This window comes from Hyla sarda, chromosome 1, assembly GCF_029499605.1.
Source record: "Hyla sarda isolate aHylSar1 chromosome 1, aHylSar1.hap1, whole genome shotgun sequence".
Lineage (NCBI taxonomy): Eukaryota > Metazoa > Chordata > Amphibia > Anura > Hylidae > Hyla > Hyla sarda.
The window spans coordinates 500,801,364-500,813,871 of NC_079189.1; the positions used below are offsets into that span (position 1 = coordinate 500,801,364).

Consider the following 12,508-nt stretch of genomic DNA (forward strand, 5'->3'; position numbering starts at 1 on the left):
AGGACCACCCACTTAAACACTGTGCTTAGAATGAACAAAGATTTACATAAATAAATGAGAAGTTTCCCTGGAACTTTTCCCATAAAACTATATATCAATCTGCTCATCTCCTAATGTTCTATAACACAATGCCAGCAGATCGGACTGCATTTTCAAAATTACAGGTTTCCTATTGCTTTGGCTTAACATAAAGATGTATTCCCTATAAACCAATTTCCTGGTATAACATCTTTTAGACATGCTATATTTTCATTCATTCCTTTGTAAACTTGCCTGCTGCAGGGACATATGCACATCATGTTTGAGTAATTCCTAGGCACCCATAGGCTGTGCCATTTAAGCAGTAATGTTAATAAATGCATTAATAAATACACACATACAGTCATGGCCGTAAATGTTGGCACCACTGAATTTTTTCTAGAAAATGAACTATTTCTCACAGAAAAGGATTGCAGTAACATGTTTTGCTATACACGTTTATTCCCTTTGTGTGTATTGGAACTAAACCAAAAAAAGGAGGAAAAAAGGAAATTGGACAAAATGTCATACCAAACTCCAAAAATGGGCTGGACAAAATTATTGGCACCCTTAACTTAATATTTGGTTGCACACCCTTTGGAAAAAATTACTGAAATCAGTCGCTTCCTATAACCATCAATAAGCTTCTTACACCTCTCAGCCTGAATGTTGGACCACTCTTCCTTTGCAAACTGCTCCAGGTCTCTCTTATTGGAAGGGCGCCTTTTCCCAACAGCAATTTTAAGATCTCTCCACAGGTGTTCAATGGGATTTAGATCTGGACTCATTGCTGGCCACTTCAGAACTCTCCAGCGCTTTGTTGCAGTCCGTTTCTGGGTGCTTTTTGATGTATGTTTGGGGTCATTGTCCTGCTGGACCCAAGATCTCAGACGCAAACCCAGCTTTCTGACACTGGACTGTACAGTGTGACCCAAAATCCATTGATAATCCTCAGATTTCGTGATGCCTTGTACACATTCAAGGCACCCAGTGCCAGAGGAAGCAAAACAACCCCAAAACATAATTGAACCTCCACCATATTTCACTGTAGGTACTGTGTTCATTTCTCTGTAGGCCTCATTCCATTTTTGGTAAACAGTAGAATGATGTGCTTTACCAAAAAGTTCTATCTTGGTCTCATCTGTCCACAAGACGTTTTTCCAGGAGGATTTTGGCTTACTCAAATTTATTTTGGCAAAATGTAGTCTTGCTTTTTTATGTCTCTGTGTAAGCAGTGGGGTCCTCCTGGGTCTCCTGCCATAGCGTTTCCTAACATTTAAATGTCGACGGATAGTTCACGCTGACACTGATGCTTCCTGAGCCTGCAGGACAGCTTGAATATCTTTGGAACTTGTTTGGGGCTGCTTATCCACCATCCGGACTATCCTGCATTGACACCTTTCATCAATTTTTCTCTTTCGTCCATGCCCAGGGAGATTAGCTACAGTGCCATGGGTTGCAAACTTCTTGATAATGTTGCGCACTGTGGACAAAGGCAAATCTATATATCTGGAGATGGACTTGTAACCTTTAGATTGTTGATATTTTTCCACAATTTTGGCTCTCAAGTCCTCAGACAGTTCTATTCTCTTTTTGTTGCCCATGCTTAGTATGGCACAAACAGACACACAATGCAAAGATTAAGTGAACTTCTCTCCTTTTTATCAGGTGTGATTTTTATATTGGCCACACCTGTTACTTGCCCCAGGTGAGTTTAAAGGAGCATCACATGCTTGAAACAATCATATTTTAACACAATTTTGAAAGGGTGCCAATATTTTTTTCCCATTTTTGTAGTTTGGTGTGACATTATGTCCAATTTGCTTTTTTCCTCCCTTTTGGTTTAGTTCCAATACACACAAAGGGAATAAACATGTGTATAGCAAAACATGTGTTACTGCAATCCTTTTCTTTGAGAAACTTCATTTTCTTGAAGAATTTCAGGGGTGCCAACATTTACAGCCATGACTGTAACTGAACAATAAAAACAGGAACATGTGTCTAAACACAGTTAATCACAATGAAGAACACTTGAAGGTAACATGCTTTACTAAACCTGCACCATAGTTGCCTCTTTTTGAATACTAATGTAATGTCCTTGAGAATTATCCAAGGCTGTGACAGTTGTGACAAGACATATTAAGGCTGCTTAAGAAGGCATTTATGAGCTTTGTTCTTCCTGTGCATTATTCATAGAGGCAAATGGGGAATATAATACTTTTGCCTTATTTAAGGTATTATTTCAATCAAAATTACAATGGAGCCAAGCTATAATCACGGCTCTTTAATTGCGCTTACAGGATTCCCTAATTGAATGTAACATTAAAAACAAACAAGTAATAAGTAAATTTTAGTGCAGCTACTTTATTGCATTCTCAATTATAGAGAGTTCTAGTCATGCTGAAAAAGTCAGAGGCAATATAAAAGCCCCGAGTGTTCATATTAATTACACTCTTATGGCATATAAAAACATTGTCATTGTCATTTTTATTTTAAGCAATGAAGTAATAACAGGAAAAAGCTCTGCATAGTGCCAATTAGCAGCCGTACCAACCAATATATGGGCAAAGTATATCCATACCCATCCACACAACTAATGCACAGCTGTAACTCAGGGAAATTTGCTATGTCGCCATTATGTCTGGGCTGCCTGAAGGCACATTGCTTACTGGGGCTTCACAAAATCGGTGATCTTACGTTAATATCTAAAACTGCGTCTAGGTTTACAGTGAGTTTGTGCTTTCTGTCAGAGGTATGTGTTAGGCGGACTCCTGACCTAACTCTGAAGGGAATGCTGCAGTGCATCACACAATATAGGCATTGAGTGAGATACTTTACCACCCACTTTCAGAAGGGAAGCCCTGGTGATGTTCTAAAGATATAAGACCATATATGGACAGTTACCATATATGGATAGTGCATATGTGATGTTACATCATCTGAGCTTCCCCTGGGAAGCTGGGTAATTTGCTCTCTACTAACACACCTTCTCTGCAGAGTGGAATCTGGAATACTTTGGCACCTGTCACCCACAGATTAAAGGGCTTTGCTGATACCAAAATATTTTTAAGAAACGGTCACAAATGTTGCCAAAATAAAGGTATACTCACTCACCCAGATACCTTACCACTGCAGTCCCACCAGCATCGGGTCATAGGCCCTCTCAGCTTCTTCCTGCTTCCTATAAAGTGTTGACCAGTAAGGAACTGCCCTCTCAGCCAATTAATGGCCGCAGCAGAGGCACTCCATAGCCAGTGGTTGGCTGAGTGGGCAAATCCTGCATGTTCACCACTAAAGAGGCAAGACTTAAAGGACCAAAGCCCAGTGGGAAATCAAAGCATGCAAATATGCTGTATTTTTATTTTGGAAGTACCCGGAAATCTATTTTCCTCTGGAAATGGAAGCTGATGAAGATGGTTAGAGTGTAGGTTGGGAGCTTTCCTGATGTTCATGCTAGATATGTTCAACAAAATACTTTATTTAATAATAGATATTAAAAATATTCAAGTCATTGTATGGAGGACTGCAGAGAAATCAGCATGGTAAGAAGCATGCTTGGGCAACCAGGTAAATAGTACATACTGTATTGTAGTGCATAAAATTCAACACTGAACATAGTTATCTGCATACTATATGTACGATGGAAGCCAAAAGAAAGCTCATCAGTTGCTGATTTTTGTATCCCTCCATTCAATGTGTTGGATATATTTAATATCTATTACTGAATAAAGTGTTTTGTTTTACGTATAAATTTGTCTCTGCTGCAACTTCTTTCCCTTTGGGTGTTGCATACAGCAGTAATTCATTTTATGTTACTTCTGCAATAGGATAAATACATATCCTACCATACTAGCAGTTTTAACCCCTTAACCCCTTAAGGACCTGGTGTTTTTCCGTTTGTGCATTTTCGTTTTTTCCTCTTTACCTTTAAAAAATCATAACTCTTTCAATCTTTCACCTAAAAATCCATATGAGGGCTTATTTTTTGCGCCACCAATTCTACTTTGTAATGAAGTCAGTCATTTTACCCAAAAATCTACGGCGAAACGGAACAAAGAAATCAATGTGAGACAAAATAAAAAATAAAAAAAAACGCCATTTTGTAACTTTTGGGGGCTTCCGTTTCTGCACAGTACATTTTTCAGTAAAAATTACACACCTTCTCTTTATTCTGTAGGTTCATACAATTAAAATGATACCCTACTTATATAGGTTTGATTTTGTCGTACTTCTGGAAAAAATCTAAACTACATGCAGGAAAATTTATACGTTTAAAATTGTCATCTTCTGACCCCTATAACTTTTTTATTTTTCTGCGTATGGGGCGGTATGGGGGCTCATTTTTTGCGCTGTTATCTGAAGTTTTTAGCGGTACCATTTTTGCATTGATAGACTTATTGATCGCTTTTTATTCATTTTTTCATGATATAAAAAGTGACCAAAAATGCACTATTTTGGACTTTGGAATTTTTTTGCGCGCACGCCATTGACCGTGCGGTTTAATTAATGATCTATTTTTATAACTGACATTTCCGCACGCAGCGATACCACATATGTTTATTTTTATTTACACTTTTTTTTTTATGGGAAAAGGGGGGTGATTCAAACTTTTAATAGGGGAGGGGTTAAATGTTTATTCACTTTTTTTGCAGTGTTATAGCTCCCATAGGGACCTATAACACTGCACACACTGATCTTTCACATTGATCACTGGTTTCTCATAGGAAACCAGTGATCGATGATTCTGCCACTTGACTGCTCATGCCTGGATCTCAGGCACTGAACAGTCATTCGGCGATCGGACAGTGAGAAGGCAGGTAGGGACCCTCCAGCTGTCCTGTAAGCTGTTGGGGATGTCGCGATTTCACCGAACAGCTCCCTAAGCTAACCGGCATGGTTTCACTTTCATTTTAAACGCGGCGTTCAACTTTGAACGCCGCGTCTAAAGGGTTAATAGCGCGTGGCAGCACGATCAATGCCGCGTGCTATTAGCCATGGGTCCCGGCCGTTGTGGCCCCGCGTTATAGATCGGGAGCGGACTCCGGGCATACAGGTACGCCCTGGGTCCTTAACAGGTTAAGGACCACGGGTTTTCCAGTTTTTGCACTTTTGTTTTTTCTTCATCACCTTCTAAAAATCCTAACGCTTTAAATTTTGCACCTACAGACTCATATGAGGGCTTATTTTTTGCGCCACCAATTGTACTTTGTAATGACATCAATCATTTCAACACAAAATTAACGGCAAACCCATAAAAAAATATTTGTGGGGCAAAATTGGAAAAAAATTCCATTTTGTAAATTTTGGGGGCTTCAGATTCTACGCAGTGCACTTTTCAGTAAAAATGACACCATATATTTATTCCGTAGGTCCATACGGTTAGAAGGATACCAAATACATATAGGTTTTTCTTTATTTTACTATTTAAAAAATTATAAATAAATGCACCAAAATTTGTATGTTTAAAAAAGTGTCCTCTTCTGACCCCTATAACTTTTTTATTTTTCCGTATGCGGGGTGGTATGGGGGCTCATTTTTTGCGGTACCTTGATTGTATTGATCGAACTTTTTTGATCACTTTTTGTACATTTTTTTAGCGTATACAAAGTGACCAAAAATAATCAATTTTGGACTTAAAGGGGTAATCCACCATAAGGTTATTTTAGCATGTACCTGTAGGCAGTAATAGACATGCTTAGGAAGGATCTGCGCTTGTCTTGGGGCTACATGGCTATGTTGTGAGATTACCTTGACAATGTGGCTAGCTGTTTGTGTACTGGTATTTCCTGTTTGACTTTTCTTTTTTTACTACAAATCCAACAATTCCATATTCCTCCCACACATCAGCCACCCCACCCATTGAAACATAAATGAGCTGCATCCATTCAAATCAGTATGGCTTTCCAATAGGGTGCCTACAGCGATTGCATTAGTTGCAGATTGATCTCTCCCCCACCAAGTGATCACTCCACGCATTGAAGCAGACAGGCTCCCTGCCATCAGCTGATTAGCGAGTCAGGTCTCGGCCGCATTGCAACCTGGGAAAAATCTGAGACAACAGTCATTTTGTATGCTGGTAAAAAATAAATATTGGAGTGAAAATCCCAGAAGAATTGTGAGAAAACTGTCACACACAGGTACAGACACTATATTATGAACTATACTAACTTTACACCCCCTGTAGCATAGTCAAATAAAAAAAAATCCTGGAATACCCCTTTAATTAACATTATATTATTTAACATTATATTTGTATAGTCCGGACATTTACACACACGGCGATATCACATATTTTTATTTTTGTTTACTTTTTTAAATGGGAAAAGGGGGAGATTCAAACTTTCTTAGGAAGGGGTTAAATCACGTGTAGTCCGACGATCGGACAGCGTGGAGCGAGGTAAGGCACCTCCCGGTGTCCTCTCAGCTGTTCGGGACTCCCCAATTTCACTTCTGCGGCCTTGAACAGCTCCGCTGAGCTAACCAGCATTGATTTCTCCTGTTTTAGACACCACAATCAACTTTGATAGCAGCGTCTAAAGGGTTAATACTGGACATCAGCCCGATCGGCGATGTCCGGTATTAGCCTTGGGTCCTGGTTGCTGATAGCAACCAGGACCCAGCAGATACGAAGCACGCACAGCTTCTGAGCTCGCTTCACATTACGGGAGCTGGCCACTATCATAAATATACGTCCGTGGTCGTTAAGGGGTTTCCACTGCCGCTGCTTATCTGTGCATTTTGCTTTAAACATGCATATATACTTTGCTAACTATGGACAAGATACATTCATATCTTTCTAATGTTCACAATCATTTGGAGGTAACATATAGGCAAGTATGCATAAAGATAAACATTTTAGTGTATCCAAAATATGGTAAAACCCCACGTGGGTACTCTGTATAACAAAAGACTCGCCTTAAATGAGATTCCAGGACTCGTTCCAAGCGTTTATAGAAAGGTCGCGATGTAAAATAGCCGCTCCAATAATGGTCATCCCTATCTGCATACGTAAAGAAATCTCCACTTAAAACAGGGAAGAAGGACGGGCTGTTGGACTCCTCAATATTGGTGGTTCTTCTCAGAGCCTCAAAAAAATCTGACAAGGTACCAAACTTTGCCTAAAATGCAGAACAAACAGATATAAATACACATGACTAATAAAAAAGCATTGAAGGCTTAATTTGAAAATCCTCACATTCAGTCAATGTATCCTTTTTTTATATAAACACTATAAAGTATTGGGACATCTACAGGAGTTTATAGGACATCCCATTCTAAATCCATAGGCATTAATATGAATTTTCTTCATTCTTTGTAGAAATATAGGAGACAAGTGGAGCACAGAGGATAACTTTATTGACTTAGAGCATATAGATTGCAAGCTTTCAAGACCTCATAGGTCCCTTTATCAGGCAGGTAACATACGTGATGAAGAGACCTAAGAGGTCTTGAAAGCTTGCAATCTATATGCTTTAACAGATCCCACTGGGGTCTGTTGGCTTTCCACTGGTGTCACTTTCTTTTTAATTTTTTTTACTGGTGTCTAAATTTTTGGTTTGGCCAACTCCTGCTAAATAAACAAAATCTGCATTGGACTCCCTCCAAATGAAGTTCTGATGCAAATATCAACCAAGCCTTAAAGAGAATTTGTCTAAAACGGAGATTTGATGAGAAGGCCTGGATCGCAATCTCCATTCTAGTTCATTCTAAGGGTGTTTAATGGGGTTGACATCAAGGTTCTGTTCTAGGAGGGCCAGTCAAGTTCTTCCACACCAAACTCACCTAACCATTCCTTTATGAATCTTGCTTTGTGTATCAGCAAACAGTCATGCTGTAACAGAAAAGGGCTGAACCCAAACAGTCCTCAGAAAGTTGAAAGCATACAATTGTCCAACTCTTCAATAAAACTAAACTTGACGAACTTTTGGAAAACAACCGCATAGCAATTAACCCTTCTCTACAATGCTGCAGCAGTGGTGTCTTAAAACAGTACTATGATATAATTCAAAGAGTTCTCTAGAATGAGCCATTCTTTACAGGTGTTGGTAGGCAGACTGCATTGGTAGGGGCTGGATTATTTTTATTTACCTGTGGCAATAAGACCGAATTAAAAACCAGAATTTTGAGTTTACAAGGTGGTGCCCAATAGTTTTGTCAATATAGTGTACCTACATAAAAAGTTGATCAACTTTGTAAATACAAATGTACCCAAAATTATGGAAAATAAAAACTGAAGAAAATAAGCATATAACTAAAAAAGGTAAAGCAAGACCTTATATACAAAAGCTTAAAGCTGTGGAAACACACACTATTTTGATGACAGGTTCCTGTACAGTACACAAAGTGTAGTTGTAGACAGTACACATAGCACTGTGGCTTAGAACAACTTCTAGACTAACTCAGTGTTGGCACTATGGCAAGACAGTACCCACTGACTGGTTTCACTTGCCCACAATGTGAGCACAGATTGTAAACTGAGTGTGAATGTAATATACCAGCACATACGGTAGCTAGGGGAAAATATTGGAACCTGAGAGGACCCTGCACATTTGCTTACCCCATGCTAAAGCTGAGATATCTCTAGCTGAGAATCTACAATCACATAAGAATCTGTATAGAAATTCCCAAGATCATCCTTGAATGCCATAAACAAGCTGTAGGGGTTTTGTAAAAAGTCCTTTCATGTTGCTTTCAATTACTTAAAACTGTCACAAAAAGGTTAGCTATGGCCTTAAAAGTTTCCTGCAGCCTACTACTTTCTAACACATTACAATCTGCACAATAGAGCCCAAGTAGCTAAAAGCACCTCAAATGGCATTTGTTTGGCAAACGAAAATAGCATTTCACTGCAAATGAAACAAAATAAGCAACGGCTATGAAAGTTATGATGTAAAAATGATAACTGTGAGCACCAGATGCAGGAGGCAGAAAAAAATGGGATTGACAGGACTTGCGGGAGTTCTACTTTAAAAGAAAAGAGGTTATGTTAGTGAAGCAGGAGCAGGGAAAATATATTCTCAATGTATTTCTACCCAAGCATGAAGACACACTGGGTGCTATTAAAATTAAAGGGAAAATTGCCATCAGCCCTCCTGGAAATCAAGGATTTGAAACAGAAATTCTTAAACCTACCTTAACATGGAGCTCAGGGTGAGAGTTCATGTAATCAAACAGCTTCTGATAGTTCTGGAATTGCTGATCCCACTCGGAGCTGTCACTGTAGCGAAAATCATCACCCAGTGGGACTAAGAGCACTTTAGTGCGGAAGAGCTTTGACTTCTTTCTGTACTGATCTAAAAGCATCCAAGCTCTGCAATGAAATCCGGTACAAACATAGATAAAGACTAGGGAATATTGCAAACAAAAGAAACATAAGGCTGGCTTAAAAAAAAAATTGTCCATATTTATCAAAGTACATAAAAATATATAACATGCAAAAAATACACAAAGTGAATGGAACATAAAAATACCTATGTTCTATGTTGCCCTCATGAATAGGCTCAGGGGGCACTCTCCAAGGACAATTGATTCTACCTCCAGGCAGACGCTTAAAGTCAAACTGACAGCAAATTTTGGGGTCTGGACCACACGTATGAGGGACGTCATAGCTGTAGAAAGGCATCATATGGCACAAAATGTCGGTGCTACTTCCTAAATCTATAAGTAAAATACAATAATACATATTAAGAACAGTTTAACAGTTGTATATGAAAAAAATACTTACTGAAACATTAGGACAACTTACTTACCACACATCACCTACATCCTGTTACTTACATGCTGAACAAGAACACTACAGTATCTATTTTAACGCGAACGTAAGGTGAACCTATACTAAAAGCAACTGCAGAGCAGCAAATTTTAAATACTCTCTGTGGACACTAATGTACAGACAATAGACTAACATTGTGTGTCGTGTGTACCTAACTAGAAGGTACCGGAGTTAATAACCGCTCTAAAATGCTACTGCAGGTAGGATGGTCACACTATGCACAAACATGGTAACACATAACCCCTCTCACTTCTTATTCCTTGAGGGATGGTTCACACTCCTAGTGACTGAAATAGCTACATTTCTCTGTCAACTACTGCTAATATACTGCTACTACCAAAACATACAATAGTGTCTTTATACAACAATTCCATTATTCCCAATCCCTAATGGGCTGTAATGACAAGAGTGTAAAAAGTAAGGGTTTTCACAATAATGGATATGCCCACAGGCTTGAATCACTCCTATAAAAAGTGACAAATAAAATATATAATGAAATTCGCTATGAATACACCTTCCCCGAATATGTAAAAAATGGGAATTTGATAAATGGGCACAGTCATTTTAACAAATTTTTGCTATTGTACTCCTTTCCAATCTTTCTAATGTACTTTGTTTAAAAAATGAAGTTTTCTAGGTTTTATATATGGTTAAAAAGCTGCCACTAGGTGTCTCTCTACTTGTCCAGAGTACATCCCCCCCCCCCCCCCCCCCGCCCCAAATCTCTTGCGCAGACTTTGGACTCCTGCTGGCCTGGCAGAAGTCCAAAATCATGAAATAAAGTCTTGAGTGCTGAGGGGGTTGGACTGACCATGACATTAATGCACCATGCTGTCTGAACTAGTCTTTACTCTGGACATGATGACCTATGACTCCTCTGACGCTTCAAACTAACACTTATCTTCATTATATTATAATTTTTATTTTATTTTATGTACTAAAGTGCTTATATTTATCTGCAATCATAGTATCTTGATTGCTTAAATCTTTTTGCTCTCTAAGATCTTGGTTTCCTCTCATACCTGATGAGCCCCAGATATTTAATGGGTGAAACGCGTTAGTAAGAGAGGTCTATTGATCTTTCACCATCTCTGATGTTTTTCCCTACCCCCATCCACACATAGTGATAGGAGTTCCCCACCTAGATAGGTAGGGTCCTCAGTATAGGTATTCATCTGTTACCCCATCCCCCTTTTTCCATCTTGGCACTGTTCTGTACATTTTTGTAAGGTCTTATAATTTGATATCTGAATGTATCTATTTATTGTTTATACCAAGTAAAATTGATTTTATTGCATCTAAAAAAAACTAATTGGTGTGTCTCTTAGTGTCTGTGAGATTATCTTCTAGCCATGACAGATCTCTACAGATGCATGTTTGATGACGTATGGCAGAACAAAAGTGCGCACTCCCTTTTAGGTCTACCAGTCGAATGTCAAGAGTTTTGATTGGTCGAGATCTAAATGTTCAGACTAAATTGTAAAAATGCACCTCCTGACGAAGTGGGCAGACCCACGAAACGACATCCGTTGAGGGTGCACGGTGTCCCTGGATGGCCTGTGGGAACATGCCTGCTACAGGTAATGTATGATGGTTATATTTTTATACATGATTTTGTAATGATGTAAACATTGCCGTACTGATGCAAAGGGGGATATATTATTATTGTGCAGTGTTCCTGTTATTCACCATCTGATTATATTCAGGACCAGGGAACCGGTGCCATTTCTTAGGTGTGGGGTTGTCTCTCTCTTTTTTTGTATTGTTAATTGTAGTGAGATTACCAATAAAATTTATACATTTTTGCATTTAATTTTGCATTATTGGTGGTTACTTTTGTGGTGACAATTGTAGGAGCATTATTATAGGATTTTTTGTTGCCATTTCTATTGGTGTTATAATTCAGAGGAAGAGTGTAGGTTTATATAAATTGTAAGAATGATCCAGGAAAGAAGCTCAGACATCGTAAGTTTGTCTTGTTCATTGTGCTCTTCTTCCAGCTAGCCCTAGCTATTGGTTGTGGGTGACCAAAAGAAGAGTGGGGCGGGGGGGGGGGGGGGGGGTATATGAGGGCTGAAGTCCCAGTTCTGGCCCCCATAGGTTCAAAGGAGGACGGCTGGGGCAACCTGCCTACATACATGGCTACTTGACTACCTACACACCTGCTAACAGGTGAACAGCAGCACTCCTAGGTGTGATCAAAATGTGTACATTTTATTCACACAAGCACTAGAGGTGAAGTTTTGGCTGGCTCACTCATCATGTAGTGAACAACAAAAGTATATAAAGTGCATGTAAGTGTGAAAATGTCTATAAAATACATATATAAAAACAATTAAATGTCACCATATAATAATACATAGTTCAGAGCAACTGCATAATATATCTTGGGTATACCATAATCTATTATACCGGGCTACCTAACTGCCTACCTTACTACTTTACTACCTGGGTATCAAACTACATACATACATACATACATACCTGGCTACCAAACTACCTATCCTACCTTCTTTAGCTGCACATTACCCTATGTATAAGGGCACTCTGGTCGACAACTGACAAAAGTTAAGGGCTCCATGTTCTAGCCAGCAAATGCTTGTGTGGCCCTGCCTGCTCGATGCCAGGCCAAGTTATAGGCTGTCTGGGCATGCTAGGAGTTGAAGTTTCACAACAGCCGAAGGCTCCCTGGTTGTGAAACACTGAAGTATACACTAC

The 12,508-nt window shown here is 39.1% G+C and overlaps 1 protein-coding gene across 2 annotated transcripts in view; it reads right to left on the reverse strand.

Annotated features, from left to right (window-relative positions):
• MAN2A1 (mannosidase alpha class 2A member 1) overlaps window positions 1–12,508 on the reverse strand; it is a 163,620-nt gene that overhangs the window by 47,813 nt on the left and 103,299 nt on the right. For both annotated transcript variants that reach the window (XM_056537485.1, XM_056537484.1), the window contains exons 7-9: window positions 9,489–9,675; window positions 9,151–9,328; window positions 6,934–7,136 (exon numbers count right to left, since the gene is read on the reverse strand). In XM_056537485.1, coding sequence (XP_056393460.1) covers window positions 6,934–7,136; window positions 9,151–9,328; window positions 9,489–9,675 — 568 coding nt within the window. The remainder of the gene's footprint in view (window positions 1–6,933; window positions 7,137–9,150; window positions 9,329–9,488; window positions 9,676–12,508) is intronic.